The sequence below is a fragment of the Charadrius vociferus genome, unplaced genomic scaffold, assembly GCF_000708025.1.
Source record: "Charadrius vociferus isolate BGI_N301 unplaced genomic scaffold, ASM70802v2 scaffold343, whole genome shotgun sequence".
In the NCBI taxonomy this organism is placed as follows: Eukaryota; Metazoa; Chordata; class Aves; order Charadriiformes; family Charadriidae; genus Charadrius; species Charadrius vociferus.
The window spans coordinates 93687-111668 of NW_009647952.1; the positions used below are offsets into that span (position 1 = coordinate 93687).

Below are 17982 nucleotides of genomic sequence, written 5' to 3' on the forward strand. Positions count from 1 at the left end.
CATTCCATGAAGCCTAGATGCTCTGTAACAGTAATTAGAAAGTCCCTAGCCTCAGAGCTGTCCCCTGAAAAACAAAGTCACATGTCTTTTTCTTTACCATATATAGTGGCAGTACAAACTAGTATATTAATTTAGGGCCATGTTTTCTAATCTGATTATCATTTTGCCATCCAAAACAAGATTTTCCAATCCCTCTCTGCTCTGTGATGTTTATACATATTTCAGTTACTCCATTTCCCTTGCTACTGTTTAAATGCTTTCCCCGTTAATTAACGGGGATATCCATACTTAACAAATACTGAACTCTTCACCCTATTCTATATCCCACAACACTGTTCACAAGCATACTTCAGATGCTAAGTTCCACCTGTTAAGCCAGTACTTTCCAACAGCAGGTCCGAGGCTGCATGCTGCGTACAAGGGCAAACAATATGTCTCTGATAGCCACCACCCCTTTCTGGCCCTACTTACTGTAGGAAGAATACAAGAGGCCGCACAACCCACTAGAGGCCACTGTGGTATTGCTGCTTTCTGTGGATTACCATAAAGGAATAGGGCTGAGGCCTATAATTTATTCCTTTTTTTATTCTTTATTCTTCAACAGGGTTTGCCACCTCTCCCAAAACTTCCTATCCTTGAGAACCCTTAGCAGAAATGTCCAGAAAAGAGGACACTAGCTGGAGAAGAATTAGGCAGTGCAGATACATGGTGTGGGCATAGTGTGACTGTTATACAGAATTTGTGAATTTAACTCCACAGGGTGCATCAGGAACATCACGCAAGTATGCATGAGGCACTGAGGGCAAAAGCCACAGACACATATGCAGATGACTGACTCTGTGCAACAAGAGGCATTTTTCAATATTATGGCCTGTGATATTGTGAGGATGCTAAAGAAGAAATCTAAGGGATTGTGCTGCGTCCAGTAGCACAACCATACAAGGAACAGGAACAAGATTGCCAAATTACTCACATGTAATACAGGAATCCAAATTCTGCTGATCAGTTAACAATAAATTGAAGTTAAGAAGTGGGATGAAAAGGGAGAGTTATCAGGCTGAAGGAGTGCCTCCATCTTTTCCCTTTACATCTCCCCACACTTTGGAGAGGACAATGATATATGTAAGCAAATGTCTTGATTGTGCTTGGCTTCTGGACTGCCTCTACCCAGTTTCTCTCTGCTTAACAGCAAACACTTTACCAGATAACAGGGTACAACTCCACCTATCCAAACATCTCTCTGTTTAATAAGATTTCCTGAAAAATTCAAGAAAAGTTTTACAGAATGCTGTTTTAGGACTCCATACAGATACGTATGCCAACTCAAAACACACACTACGCCTTCCATCCACCTAAAAAATGTAACACACTTGCCTAGTTTCCCCTATTCTTCACTTTGTTTCTTGTCAATCAGCATTCTCTGCTACTATTGAAGCTTAGAGCTCCAAAATGCTAATTTCATCAGTTACTTGCTCAATGGCATATTAACTCTTTCTGCATCATTTATTACTAAACTGATGATACTAGTATGTTATTAATCTTTAAAGCAAATTTCCTTACTGTGTTCTGCTATGTATCTCCTTTAGTTACAAGCTCACATTCAGACAAATTCCTGAAATACTGCTGTAGCCTCAGTGCTTCACATGCAACTTGCAAGTGATATATTAGAAGGCCTGATCTTGAGAGGTATGGGTCAATGCCAATACTTTTGTGTTTAGAGTGGTAAGCTTTATTTCATTTGTATTTCAATTGGGTGACTCAAGAGAATCAAAAGCAGAAGGAAGTGGCCTTCTCATTTTCCCTCCACAGCTGCAAGTTTGGTTTCCTCAGGAGCAAACTACAGGTGAGCATAAAGCTCTGCCCTCACAATTTAGCAGCACTAGAACTGGTTTTCAGCTCCAGACTCACAATTTAGCTTAAGTATAGTATTATAATCTATTTTCACATGTACCTTTAACAGATGATGATGTGCAGAGATTTTAAAAGTGAATTGATTATAAAAAGGGAAATCAAAAAAGTTTCTGCAAAATCAAGTAATTGCATTAGGCCTTTACAGTAGAAGGAAAAGTCTGCTTAAGAGCTTCCCACGGTGAAAAAGTAAGCAACTACCATTTACTTCCTTCCCCTTTTTCTGGTTTATTTTTCATATTTAGAATGAAAACTTGAAGTAGCATAAGTAATTTTTCAAGTAACCAAAGTGTCATTTAAAATCAAAAGAGCTTATTTTGTGGTCAAGAAGTAAGTCTGGATTTTACATGGTACAATACGCTGGACAATACGACAATTTTTATAATTCTTTGTCTAGTTTTATGAGAAGCAGTTGTCATTCTGGGTTAATCCTTTACAGCTATACATTTTCATGCTCATAGCTTTGGTACAATGTCTTACAAAATACTTGTAGATCTGCTAATTTTATATTATTAAAACCTTCACTTTTTAACTGCTTTACTTGTGAAACGCGAACAAGTTGTGTTGTCATGGATACATAAAGATTAGAGATGGGGTAAAACTATCACAAAATCTGCATGCATGAATAACCTGAAGTATGAATGCCTTTTTTTCCCCTACACAATTTGCATGAATTTGCAAATGCAGCTGCACCACTTAGTTGATGATGTTAAAAGCTCAATTTATTTCCTTTATCTGAAATGCTTCCTCTACAGTTGCTAATATTGTACAAGCTCATTTAAGTGTCCGTGAAACAGTGGCAAATCCAGCTTCTGTATTCAGAAAGGTGGGTTTTTTTGTTTTTAAAGGCATTATTTGTTTGTTTGCCTTTTAAGAGTCTATGCTATGTATGACACAGTCCTTTAATGCAAGTGGACTTTCTTCTTCCTCCAGACCCAAGGAAATATATTTCTATCATTTCCTAGCTATTCAAAAGCCACTTTTACTTCAGGTAAGATGAACCTTTAAACAGTCAGGACAAAATAGAGGGGGAGAAAAAAAAACAAACAAACAACAACAAAAAACCACAAAACCAAACAACTTCTACTTTGTGGGAGTAACACAGTTGGTATTAATCCAGACAGGAAGTATCTTCTGCTGTACACCCCAGGCAAGTTTTGACGCTGCTTCTAGTACTTTGCTGTTAAAAGCCTATTCTGACTCTCAGTATGACCTGCACTTACACCTGCTAAGTGATCAAGTTTACAGATGTTCTAAACAGCAAAGGCAAACAATTTCCTCAGCTACAACTCATCAATAATGAACTTGGCTGCTCAAAGAAAAGACTTGGAAAATGACAGCAGAATTTCCAAAGGATGCCAAGGAAAGGAAAGAGAAATACATTGTGGCCAAAATAATTTCTGTAAGGAAAGACTTTTGGCGTTTTAAAAAAAAATCTGCAAGTTATGAAATTAAAATTATACATAGTAATATATTAATTGCAAGTAATAATAAATTATAATAACATAGACAGAATATAGTACTTTATATTACAGAGTATACAATACCATACATAACTTATAATTACAAGTAATATTTTTTGCAATATTTTTGACAGCTATATCATTCTTGCTCTTCTTCTATCTTGTGCACAGCTTGCATTTAAATGCACACCTGCAGATCAGAATCTAAGAATCTAGGTGGTGGCAACACACCAGATCAATTTGGCTGTACTGAAAAAAATAACAGAAAAGCGTTGTTCAATTTATAAAACTTTTATGGAGCAAGACATATATTTTATTATTAATATTTTATTTTAAACATTTAAATATGCGAAGAAAGGAAATGCTGAAGAGTCATTATTAAAAAAATTGAAATAATATAATAAAATTTAAAACATAAAATGCTTCTTCCGTTTAAAAATCAGCTTCATGCAAAAAACAGAGAAAACAGGGCAGACGCTTGTTCTACTGTGCCTCATGAAATATTTTCATGAGTAAGATGACTTATGAAAACCAAAGAAGTATCAAAAAACATTTATATGTGCTCTGCTGAAACAGAAAAATTAATTACATAATACCTCAGCAAAGCTTAGAGAGGTCATTTTACACACCTGATTTTGAAGAAAGACTACCTGCATGTCAAATGGTTTGAAATGTTCAGATTAGGTGACATACCAACTTTTCAAATGTGAATATATAGCTATTTTCCAAGACACTTTATTTTGGTCCCTCCTACATATTGTTCAGTCCAAGTCACTTGGATTCTGAGAGCTGCTCTGAGTCCAAGAAATAGAAAGACCTCCTTAAATCCAGTGATGTTTCACCCATCCAAAGATAGAGACTGCAGGTGCAGTTGTGAAAATACCCTTTAGATCTAAACTCATGACAGAATCATAGCATATTTAAAGTTGCAAGGGACCCATAAGGATCATTGAGTCCAACTCACTGGTCCTTGCTGGACTACCTAAAACTAAACCATATGACTAAGAGCATCATCCAGATGATCCTTGAACTTCTGACAGGCTTGGTGCCATCACCACTTCTCTAGGGAGCCTGTTCCAGTGACCTACTGCCCCCTCAGTGAAGAACTTTTTCCTAATGTCCAATCTGAACTTCTCCTGATGCAGCTTCACACCATTCCCCCTCCCATCCTGTCACTAGTCACCAGAGAGAGATCAGCACCTCCCCCTCTACTGCGTGCCTTGAGGAAGCCATAGACTGTGATGATGGCACCCCTCAGCCTTCTTTTTGCCGAGCTGAACAAACCAAGTGATCTCAACCGCTGCTCGTAAGTCTTGCCCCCAAGATATTTCACCATCTTGGCTGCTCTTCTCCAGATACACTCTAACAGTCTGGTGTCCTTCTTATATCGAGGCACCCAAAACTGCACAGAGTACTTGAGGTGAGGCTTCACCAGTGCAGTACAGACTGGGACAACTGCTCCCCTCAGCCAGCTAGCTATGCTATGCTTGATGCACACCAGGACATGGTTGGCCCTTTTGGCTGCCAGGGCACAATTTTGACTCATATTCAACTTGCCATCATCAACCTAAAACCCCAGATTTCTTTGCACAGGGCTGCTCTCCAGCCTCTCGTGCCCCAATTTCTACATATAACCTGGATTACCCCGTCCTAGATGGAGAATCCAGCACTTGCTCTTGTTGAACTTCAAATGGTTGGTGACTGCCCAGGTCTTTAGTCTATCCAGATCTCCCTCTAAGGGAGGGAGATCTACCCTTGAGGGAGTCCACAGCTTCTCCTAATTTAGTATCATTGGCAAACTTCCTTAATATACATCGGATTCTTGTGTCCAGATCATTTATAAAAACATTAAAGAGCACTGGCCCTAAAATTGACCCTGGGAGAACCCCACTGGTGACTGGTTGCCAGCCTGATGTAATCTCTATATAACCATAACTCTTTGAGCCTGACCCGTGAGTAAATTGCTCACACAGGGTATTATGGACTTATCTAAATGTATGTTGGACATTTTGTCCAGAAGGATACTGTGAGACAGTATCAAAAGCTTTGCTAAAATAGAAAAAACCCACATCTACTCACTCCCCTTGGTCAACTAGACAGGTGACCTTGTCATATGAGGAAATTAAGCAGCACTTTCCCCTTGTGAACCTGCACTGGCTATGACCAATGACTGCACTGCCTTTTGAGTGTTTTACAGTAACTCCCAGAATAACCTTCTCCATAATTTTGTGAGGCACTGAAGTGAGACAGGCCTGTAATTACCAGGGTCTTCCTTCTTTCCCTTCTTGAAAACTGGGACAACCTTTGCCACCTTCTAGTTGACTGAGACCTCTCCAGACTCCCAAGACCATTGAAAAATAATGGAGGGAGGTCCCACTCTCAAAGTGTCTCTAAGTTTTGGAGACACTTTTTGGCCTCTTCACTGCGCACCTGAGACCCTCCTCATGTGGTTCTAAATGCCTTCGATTTCTAAGCAACTTGGAAGGTAGTATTAAAATCACTTAGAACTGCACCAGTATCTGAATAGTAAGCTTTTTGATTGACTGAGTTTCAAAAATCTGTTCCAGAAGAACAGACCCTGTGATTTCTCCCCACTTATACTCCTCATCCCTGAGAAAGAGCACAAACATTAAGCAAGCTGAATGCCCACTCATGAAATCCCCAAAATTGTGGGCTGCTTCAGATCTGGCTATTTTATCAAATGAAGGACATTTTTACAAAAATCAAACAGGAGATTTTCAACAGAAGGAGGGAGAATAAGAAAAGGTTTACTATTTAACGGCAGTGCAGAATAAAGCAATGCTGAAAGTTGGGTTTAATAAAAGAGGACATCAGAAAAATCCACCAAAACATTGTATTACAGTTAAAAAGAATGCAAAAGTAAAATATCCCAAAACTCAGGGAAACTGGTGCTTGGCAGCACAGACTGGAAGATGATTTAGAACAGGATTCTTTCAATGCTCATTTCAAAAGGCCTCTCTGCAATGTTACAGATAGCAGTCCACACACAGACAACAGGATGTCTGACAGCATGGACAGCGCATTGGTCAAAGTTGTAACAGGGAACGGGGTCCCTGTAGGCTCACTGACATCTCTTTTTCTGTTCAGACATTACAAAAAAGTGTAATTGCTCTAGAGCTCAATGCAGAATTTAGCTTCTCTTGTTCAGGTTCAGAAGAAATGGGATTACCAGCGATTTCCTGCTTTCCTTAGTGGCCTGCCCTATAGTAAATCCCCATCTATGAAGACTGATAGGCACTTCACTTATAGGCACTGCAGGCACTTAAGAAGTCACATAGGGGCTTCATGGCTATAGTGGTAACTAAAATCATGGCTTAATTTTCACTGTAGTTTTAATTTACTACTGAACAGCACTTTTACAAAATAGTTTACTTACTAACTTGTAAAAATGTATTAAGGACAAATACCTTCATTAGGCTATTTGTAACACTACAGCTAACAAAAAAATACTCTGCTATCCATCTCCCTTTCTGTTCACTTGTCCAGTAAAAAAAATAAACAAATTAACAGTTCATGGAGTTTTACAATTTCAAGGTACAAATTTTGAAGAAATTCTACAGTATTTGGTTGGTCACGTAAAAGCAAGTCTAGTGCACTTCAGGAGCTACAGGGTAGGAAAGGTAAAGGAAAGGGAACCCAGTATCAAAAATACCTAGAAGTTTTAATCTTCTAGATTTAAAGAAAAGTGGGACATTCAACCAGAGTTCCTCGACATAAAGCAAGCTTTACTGATTTTTTTTCCTAAGGAAAAATAAAGATATTTATCAATGTAACATGGCAAAATCTATGCCCCTTATTTTCTTCACTTCCAACTAAGTTTTTCCAAAGTGGGAAGAGGCATACTTTTGTAAAATACTGAAAGGCTGAACTTTCACACACTGTGGGCATCCCAGCATACCTCCTGAATGGCTGTCATGACAACATGTTGAACCGATTCTTCCATCATCATTATGGTCTGGATGTACTCTGAAAATAAGAGCATTCTGAAATGTTACTGTTGAAACTAAAGTCACACAGAATATGAAGTCAGAAGCTGCAACCTTCCTACAAAATAACAAGGTGCCACAGATGACACTGAAATGCATAATTACAAGTCAAGTCCGACCCCAACAAACTCAACAAGACTTTTCCAGAAGTCTGTTCAGACATAAATACAGCCTGATTGGAACTCTGCAACCATGAAAAAAGTACATGACTGTCATTCGCTTTTTTCCTTCTGGCATCTCACACTTCTGAAATAACTATTTATACTCCTTTTCTCACTTTGTTCCCAAACTATTCAGGCTATACAAACATATGATCCACACAGAGGCTGTCCTTTTCCGTAAGTTTAACAATAATGTCCTGCCTTCCTACAGCATCCTCATTTCAAGGTATTTTCACATCCATTCTTGGTTTCTGTTCTTATTTCTGTGCTATAACACAAAGTCCTCTCCACTTTTTCCTTCCTCACCTATGTGTATATGTGAGCTATGAAACAGGTACCTTGTAAGATGATACAGTGGTTAGAAGGACAAATTCTGACATTTCGAGCAAGTCAAGGAGTTTATGATTTGTGCGGTATCATATGGTTTCTAGTCAGGTGTGAACACCTTTACATGAGACCTGTATTCTTTTAGTTATTTGCCCAAGAGGAAGATGCTGGGAATCAGTCACCTCAAAGTGATTAATTAGGGCATGCCAAGTCCCATCAAAGTACATAAAACTAGACTGTTCCAATATTTCAAACATGTACACTTCTAATGTCCAGACTGAAAGAGTAAGAGAAACATAGGTATAAGATATACTTGCTATTTGAGCATCCCGAATAATCACCAAAAGGAAGGAAGGTAATTTTACATAAAACAGAGAAGACAGGAGGCCTAATGAAACAGTTATTTATGTACTCATAGAAGAAAATTACCTCTATTTTAATTAATACAATAGCCAAGCTGTCTCCTGGTTAAGGGAAGGATAAAAGTAATTTCAGAAGGAGAAATTAAAGTGATTTAGACACCTGAGAAAACTGGAAAGGGGAAACTAGCTGTTAAAGCTAAAATGCACCATGCAAGAGGAAGACAAAAGGTCCAAAACCCTGTTGCCATTTTGTCAGAAGGGAAAACAAAATGAGTTAAATCAGGAAGAGACATTCATTTGATGCAACTTTAATGTAAATACAGTAAACAGGTTTATTTACCCACATGTGTATTCTATAAACATGTTCCTATGCTTCCTAAGTGTTAAGAATAAATCTTTGTAGTTGCTTTGTTAACTTAACTTGGCGTGAATTAAGTATAATTTAAGGCAACTGAGTAACAATAAGACACCTCGCACCCAAAGCAAGTTTAGAGCATGAGATTTGGGGTACTTCAACATGCGTCTCCATTGTTCATCACATCCTCTCTGGCCTCTGCAGAAAAAATGAATGGATCCCTATTTTACCTGTGGAGGTCGGATAGACAGTTGGTCCCATGGGAGTCAAGAGAGGCAAAAGTCTTTTTCAGTGACTGTTGAATTGGGATTCAATCGCCTAACAGATGCCTCACATGACATTTTGGATGCCTTAAGGTATCATGCTCGGTCTTCAGCTGAAGGGCATAGTTGCCAACCCCATGCAAAAGTCTCAGAAACTGCAGTATCCCAAATGATGCCAGACATATCTTCAGACCAACGCCCAGTCATAATTATGGCTCTTGGCCATGTACTAAGATGCTAACTGGAATACATTCCTAAAATCATGAGTCACAAAGAATAGTGCAACAATCACATTTTTTGATTCTCAACTATCCCAACATGCCTCATAAATGGTTAAAGGGTGGGCCCGAGATTTTTTTTCTTTCTAGAGTGCCTTTTCAGCTCAGCAAACAAAAATTGAAAATATGTATGTTTGAACCAAAACCACTTCCACAGTTTGAGACTCCCAAACTAGTGAAGCTTTAAAAAAAACAACAGTTATTATGACAAAATAATGTCCTGAAAAAAAATACATTTGTCTCTGACAGAAACCCGAGAAATATAATTTTTCCCCTAAGTAGTTACACAACAAGCTGGATTTTCATTCGCTGCCCAGGAGAAAACATGCTTTCAAAATTTAGTACCTTGCTTCTGTTCACAATTCACAGCGCATCCCAAAATAAGCTGAAGCATTCTCCCAAGCTCTGCAGCATCAGCATGCTCTCCAATCAGGTTAACATCAGGAAGGGTGAAGTCATTAATCTGTTGCCCCAGAATCTGCATAAAGACCCAGTGCATACATACCTGTATCACTACACATATACATACACACACATTTCAAAATGTAAAGTTGATAATAACAAGAGCAATTAACTCATACTTTAACATAGTTGTCAATCCACCTTTAAAACAAACTAAATTGCCTAACACCTAACATCCAAATACTAAAACATACTACTTGACACAAATAATACTTGAGAGAAAACAAATAAACTGTCTCAACTAACAGGCAACTATTACTTCCAAACTTAGCAAGATTTTTTTCTTGAGTTAAGAAAGGTAACAAAGGCAGGCTTCCACAGTAATCAACAATACATGGATAATGAGGTTTTTTCTTCTAAAGCATTCCACTAAAAAAAATCTAATACCTAAAAACACCTTCTGTAGAGTAAAATATTATACACAAATCTCACATTTCTTACCACTAAAAAGCCAGAAATTGAAATAATTCATTTATACATGGGTCTAGCACTGATGGATGGCAAATATAAGACAGTAAAAAACTCCATCACTCAGCCTTATACTTTTAGAAAATTTAGGGTTATTTAGCAAGTCTCAGAGCTAAGAAAGCTGGTTCCATGGAAGAGAATTTGAGGTAGTAGTGCAATACATAATTAAACAGCCCACATGCAGAAAGAAAAACAAAACAAAACAAAACAAAAAAAACCCCATGTGACTTACAATTAATGTTATCTGATTTATAATTAAGAAGGATTTACATTAATGATTGTCAGTAGAAGGAATTAAACAATTCTGCTAGATTGTTCATAAAGTGCTTTCAGGGGGCTGAAAATATGAACATGAAATATGGAATTAAACACATCTCTGACACATTAATTGCAGATAAAAAGAAACTGTCACTTCTTAAGCAAGGTGCAATAAAGAAACAATGACTATGGAAGGAATCAGTCATTTGTTTGCTGGATGCCCTTTTTTGTGTTAATACTCAAGAAAAACAGAAAATCAGGTAAAGGTATTTATAAAAAACATTTAACAGATGTATATGAAGAATACATGGAATCAAGCCATTCAAAAGTTTTGCAGGGTTAGACTTCGTGGAATTGTGGTTGAGTTTGTTCTTGTTTTGAATGGTGTTTTTTGTATTGTGGCATTATTTTTTTTTTATACAGGTTTCTCAAAGAACAAGCACCAACACCACTAAAAATCTCTGTATACTTTAAAGGACCCACATTCATTCCTGTTGGAAAAGACTTCCTTTAGGTCATTCTAGAGAGAAAATAAGAGTTCTGTGAATGCATCAAGGATAATGGAAAACATTACCATTGTATATAGACTGTGATAATACAGTAAAACACCATATTCTTTGAATTATACAAATCTGATATATGTCTATATATTGATCTGCAGTTCCTGAATTTCTTTCAAATGCAACGCCGGATTTAAGTTAGTGATACTACCATGGCTTCATAGTTACTGATAACTGCTGTTGAAGAAAGCTAAAGAGAAGAGAGATATCAGCAGGCACTATGAAGCAGCCAAGGATGAGAAGGTGTAAACAGAAGACTTTGAAATAAACATGAGATACAATTTTATTTAAAAAAAAAAAAATGAAAAAAACATAAATATGAAGGATAGACTCCGAAATAAATATCTTGAGATGAAAAGGAGCATTTTTCCCTCTTTTTTAAAAAAATAAATATAAAAGACCTTTACAAAACATGGAAGTTTCCATTCCAGACCAGCAGAGTTCTGCAGCAAGATTACTGGGGCACAACAAAGCATGCAAGCTATAAACAGGTAACTTTGGCTTCTTGTTCTTCCATACTATATTTGACAAAGACAGCAATTTAGGATAGCTATTGAAAGATTGTTCTCCTGAATGTGATACAAATTTTTTAATTTTTGAAGTTATCGGAATTAGCATACACATTTTTCAAAGGCTTTTAGCTACGTCAGGTAAAATCCATATACATTCACATCTATATATTTTTTTAGAAGGTGACTGCTAGGAGAGGGAATCGGGTTGAAGAAAACATAACCAGGATTCAATCCAGATCATTTCCATTATCACCACAAGCATTGCCTCAGCAGAAAAAACAGAAACCAAACCAAAATCCAGTCAAACTTATAAATGTACATTACCTTTGCAGAACTTAATCAGCTTGAAACAGCTCAAAACTTGCTTAGTAGTAAAGTTTTCACACCAGAAACTTAATCATCATATATACCAACTATCCGAAAAGAAGCTGGCATCACTTTGTCACAGTAATATTAATTTTCTGTAACAAAAAACTTATTTGTTTCTTTCTAGAATTGTCAGTTATGACCAGCTTGCTTAGCCATCAATTTTCAAAATTTATTTCAACATGGATGCCTGACCATTTACTGATTACAAGCTTATGAGTTTTTTTCTTTCTAAAAATATGTTAATTTTTAAAGATTTAAGTTTATTAACAAACATCTTCCTCTCCAAAGTATTTATATATCTTCCTCTCCCAACAGCTAAAAATACTCTTTACACTCTCTCCTTAAAAAAAAAAAAAGAAATGGGTATTTTTTTTCTGGAGCAGAGGAGAAAAAAAAATAAATTAAACACAGGTACTGTTAAAGTCCGTCACAAGGACATAGTCAGCAAAGACATCTACTGTTTGTATGACAGAATTTGCACATCAGACTACTATGGAAGCTCTGAGTATTCAGTAAAGCAGGTGAGAAGTTCTAGAGAAGGCTAACACCTTACAACAGGCCATGAAACACTCTGTATGCCAGATACTTTGCAATAAAAATTCAGAAATTAAATCAGTAGAATATACCTTACACTAAACAAGTTAACTAAAATATGTAACACAAAGGGACCGAGATGTAGGTTACTTAAAATGGTTCTTACCTCATGGTTGTAATCCAATATTCCTTTTAAGATTTTCTTCAGGTTGCTTACCTATTTGACAAGAAGGAGGAAATCAAATAAATGCAGGGAATAAATTAGAGAACTGATCATAAAAGAAGCAATCACAGAAGAATCACACAAAAGAATCATACAGTTATGTCTATTTGTACAATGAGACTTCTGTTTGAGCAGTTAAATTTAGAATCATGAAAGTTATGCAAGAGTCCCTTATGATCAGACTTCCAGAACTGATGACAAATCTTCATTAATTGAGAGAAACCCATTTAAATTTATGAAAAAGATCACATTGTCTTAGGTAGGCTTTAGATCAGACTATGAAGCAGGAATCTTTTTTGGAGTACTTGTTTCTTTTCGGATTATTTTTGTATCCAGAATTTGAAACATTCTTTTCCTCCTTTCTTCTCTTAAAGTATTCTAGAGATCTACTTTCTGCAGAGACAAACGTCTTCTTCCAAACCAAAACCAGCTGCTGCTCAATATCCTCCTTTATTCCCAACCTATGTAAGCTTAGTTTGTTAACCTTTTCATTAATTATTCCTCTTAGTTCTTTCATTTTTGTTCATCCCCCCATAACAGTTCTTTACAACTGAATGTCTGTATCAAGGCAAAATTCACATTTCTCAGTGATGCCTTCACTGCCACACAAAGATAGCATCTCTTGACTTGCATAAAAAATAGCATCACTTAAGTGTCTCCTGCTGTATAGAATCTATGACACACTTCTCTGAGTACTGCTCCTTTTCTGGCAAAAATCCATTTACATCAAGACTCGGAGATCAAGAGCATATTTAAAAATTATAAAAATGCCCAATGGATCTCACAAGTGATAGTTAGGAAAAAAAAAAAAAAAGAAATCTTTGCTGAAAGTAACTGCTACAGATTCCCACCAATTGCTGTCCCAGTATTTAAGCAAGGAATTCAGATAATAGTAGCAGCGCACTGTCTCCTGTGATGGAGGAGTGGCTGAAGGAAGTGGGGTTGTTTAGTCCGGAGAAAAGGAGGCTGAGGGGAGACCTTATCACTCTCTACAGCTACCTGAAAGGAGGTTGTAGCAAGGTGGGGGTCAGCCTTTTCTTCCAAGTAACAAGTGATAGAATGAGAGGCCTCAAGTTGTGCCAGGGGAGGTATAGATTGGATATTAGGAAAAATTTCTTCACCAAAAGGGTTATCAAGCACTGGAACAGGCTGCCCAGGGACATGGTTGGGTCACTGTCCCTGGAGGTATTTAAAAGACGTGTAGATGTGGTGCTTAGGAACATGGTTTAGTGGTGGACTTGGCAGTGTTAGGTTTACGGATAGACTCAATGATCTTAAGGGTCTTTTCCAATGTAAATGGTTCTATGATTCTATGAAGTCTATACACTGTTTCTGCAGAGACTGAACCTGACTGAATTAGGATTCACAAAATGCTGTTACTGACAACAGTAGCCAAAGCAAGAAACTGTGGAACTCTAATGAAGGAAGAGCAAAAATTCTCAAATCCCAACTGTCTTTAAAGCCCACAATAACTTCCATATTCTTGACTACATTCCAAAAATATCCAGCTAGGAGATTCTGTCCACTGACAGAAGTCACCTATCTTCCAAAAGATCTGAGGAAACACTACAGAAAACAGTTAGGAAATATGGTACTGAAATCCAGCGACAAACTCAACACTTCAACACAGTCAACAGACAAAATGAGGTAATGAAAGCGAAATCACATCTCTTTTCTAAGAGAAACTCAAGACAGGAACAGCCTACACACACATTAAAAGATTTAGCCATGAAATCCAAAGTGATAATGACTTGATTACCTGATTCGTATTAATCCATTCCCTTTTGGAAACAAGTAGTAAAAGGTGAACACTTATTAAGACATAAGTATGGTGGTTTGAAAAAACCTGATGGTTTTCAAAATCACTGAACTTTACATCATACAAGAAACAAAAATTCACTTGGACTTGAAAAGTGACACATTGAATAGTCTGACAACTTAGAATGAGAACTGCAGATGATACATTCTAGCAAGTATATAACAACATTTACTGTCCCTCTCATAACAACATAATATCTAGTTTACTTTCAGGTTTACACCTTCCAATTACAAACACATACTATTTCTGTAATATTACACATAACGCATCACGTTTCTGTAAGAACTACAACTATCTTGTAGCTGTCTGCCCAAAAGCAATCACCACCACCAAAGGCTATGCACAATCATAACCAAAGTCTGCAACAGATTTAAGAATTTGAAGAAAGGTAAATAATTTTATTTTGATGTCAAATCACCACAAAGAATGCTACACTGATTGGAATAGAATTTGCAAACTTGATTCATCAAAATCTTCTGGTTTGTAATTTACCTGAGTCTCCTGCAGAAAGTGCCCCAGAAATGCAAAGGCCGTGTTGCAGAATTTAAGTCCAGTTTACCGATAAGAACATTGTGAGGAACCTTGAACTTGAACATAACCCCAAAAAATGAGAAACAACATGGAAAGTACCCACCTACAAACTACTTCTTTTCCCCTCTCCTTGTAAGCATTGTTTAAACTAAGATCCCTTAAACACAAAAAAATCATCTTCCTCCATAAAACTTTCATAGAGCGTATACTTGAGATGCTGGAACAAAAATCAATATTGATCAAAATCTGTCATCAAAACTAACATATAGAGCAGCATCCTCAGAGAAAGAAAACAGCAAACAAACAAAAAAAAAATCTAGCCTTTGAGGTCCTATTTTATTCTACTGTCAATCAGCAATACTAAGATAACTTGCTTTCAAGAGTTAACTATACCATCTTTGTATCTGGCACACAATCAGACAATTAATTATAAAGCTAAAGCAGCTTCTTTATAGACCGGCTTATACTTAACAATGATCTTCAGTATTACTTGGAGGGCTCTCAATTATTATTTTTTTTTAAATTTATCTGCACTTAGATGATTCTACCACCACTGGCAAAGAATCATCATGGGGAAACTACCACAAATGTTTTCTACTTTGAGATTCAACTCAGTAGCTCCAGTAACATTCGTTACATAAATTCTTAAAAGGAATACTTCAAACAGATGAATGAAAACGAACAACAGCACAAGAAAGTGTTAAAGACAACTAATTACATCAGAATTCTAAAGCACAGCAGGTGATTGTTGTTCAGATTTTTTTTTCTCTTTTTCTTAAGCACACAGGGAAAACCTAACTGTAACTAGTTAACAAAGACCACTGAATCATGCAATGACAGAACACAACAAATAGAATTTCCAAGATTGATCATGACTACAAAGCACCGTATTTTCCTTTGGAGATCAGCCCACAATCACATGGGATGCTTATTTGCTTGCATCAGCAACACAACTTCCTCCTTTTCCATACAAAGCATGTACACTACCTTCCCAATCTGTTTCACATCCATTCCCTGTACCCACACCTCTGTTGGAAAAAGACACAAAACTTACTGATAAAAAAAATAGTCACAACTATGCTTTACTCCACTTCAAAAGTTGTTGCAACTCACAATAGATGAATTACTATTTCTAGATGAATCTCTATTCAATCTCTTCTCCATCTGCCATTTCCTGTTTTATTTCCCCAATCTCATACTACCAAGGAGAGGATATCTGCTTTGAACTAAAGGCAACCTGCATGTTATCATTCATTCTTTGAATCAACAGCAGAGATGTGTGGATATTCCTTATGTTAAATGATCAATTACCCTTTCAGTTTACAGCCATCTTGGCAGTAAGTAAGTACTACGCAGTTAATACACACTGTCCAGTATGAGAATAACCCTTATTACACAGCATTAAACTGATAAACTGACGAGAATGAAAGTAGAGATGATGTGTCCTGAGTTACTGAAGGCAACACATGATCTGGCAACACTGTATGACTTAATGTTTGTGGTGTTTTTCTCCTATTTTTTCCCCCCATCTGTCATATGAAATCTCTATTTTTATTTAATTACAATCTACTTACAGGTTGCAAACTGAGGGTCTGTAAGGGTAATCCATCAGATTTCTCTCTTTATGAATATACTTGAGCAACAAAATGAAAGCCTGATGAAGTAGACAGTAGAAATGCCCTTAAGTTTGTGACTGCTGACAAAAAGAGAACATGGCTTATCCCATCTCTTGTTTTCTCTCTAATATTATAACAGCCAGTCCCCAACTTTGCATTTATCATTATATCACATGTATGGTGGAAGTCCTGTTTGTGCTGAAGACTTTGTGTCAACTGACCTACCCTTGTACATTTCAGGTCCTGAAGTGTCTCAATGGGAACCTCGATGTTCTGAAATATTGTTCAACACTATCTTTCTCAACTATTTTCTTGGTCCTTTGTTCAATTTTCTCAGACATTTTCTAGGTGTTCTCAGCCATTTTTTTTGTTTTCTTGGCCAGCTTTTCCACAGCTGCCACAGTGAATGGACGAGACAGACTGTCTTCATACTGTCATACTTCATTAACCACTTCATTTACAGTTGGTGTGTTGGCATCAGATCCTCCCTAGACCATTGTTGACAATGTGTGGGAGTACGTTGATGGTGCACTTTGTACAAACTTTTTAGTGTAGATCGTTTGCATGGCATTTCATCAGTGTCTACAATCACTTACCAGTCACTATAAATCACCTCTCGCACAGCCAGTTCCCTCAGGTACTTAATACCTCTCTCCATGCTGGTCCGTTTGCTTGGATAGCATTTGATACCATCCTTAAAGGAACACCTGTGCTGTACAGATGACACCAGTTGCCTCCAGAGACTGAGAGTGCTTGTCTTTCTCCCAACCCCTTTATCGCTACCTCGGCCCCTGGTCAGGTTTCCCAACTGACTAGCTTCTCTGCCATCTAAGTTTATGGTATCATCCCCACTATCCCAGCATCATAGCAACCAGGAGATGAGTGTTTCACCTTCATGATGACTAAAGTCTTTCCTCATATTTCACAAATCCTTCATAGATAAGCATTTAACAACTATCTCTACATCTGAGTCCTTCTGTGTTGATGCTGCCCGAGAAGGACCCTCTCCTAAATCTGCTTTAGAATGACCCTCTTTATTTGTTTCAAAAGCTCTCTTTCCTTCATCTGGTTTAGAAGGACCTTCTCCCAGATCTCATCAGAACTCTCTCCCAAGCTACCTGGCTTGAGCTGGTCCTTGTCATAAGGGACAGGGGAACAAGCTGACCTTTTTTTCTGTTTCCTAGTTACCAGAGCAACTTGTACTGGTTCTTATGGAGTTTAAGCAGCAGTGGTACTTGTTATAGGAGCAGCTGTAATAATGACAGTGCTCATTGCAATGGCTTGAGTAATTTTTGCCGGCACAGGCGGCAGTGAGGCCTGTGCTATTACAGTGGGGGGAGGCAGCTGATGCTGATGCAGATGGTGACAGTGTGACTTTTACCGCAGGCTGCAAAGTGGATGGTGCCAGCAGGGGTGTGACTTTTGCTGGGATAGATAGTGGAGGAGCTTGTGTCAAGCTTCAGATGGTGGCGGAGTAACTTGTGCTGGGACGGGTGGCAGTGGGGC

At 37.5% G+C, this 17982-nt stretch overlaps 1 protein-coding gene across 1 annotated transcript in view; it reads right to left on the bottom strand.

Moving 5' to 3' along the window:
* Positions 1 to 17982, bottom strand: part of HOOK3 (hook microtubule-tethering protein 3) — an 82226-nt gene that overhangs the window by 41607 nt on the left and 22637 nt on the right. Inside the window, exons 3-5 of the mRNA XM_009883296.1 lie at positions 12454 to 12504; positions 9470 to 9602; positions 7291 to 7358 (exon numbers count right to left, since the gene is read on the bottom strand). Of these exons, the coding sequence (XP_009881598.1) occupies positions 7291 to 7358; positions 9470 to 9602; positions 12454 to 12504 (252 nt within the window). The remainder of the gene's footprint in view (positions 1 to 7290; positions 7359 to 9469; positions 9603 to 12453; positions 12505 to 17982) is intronic.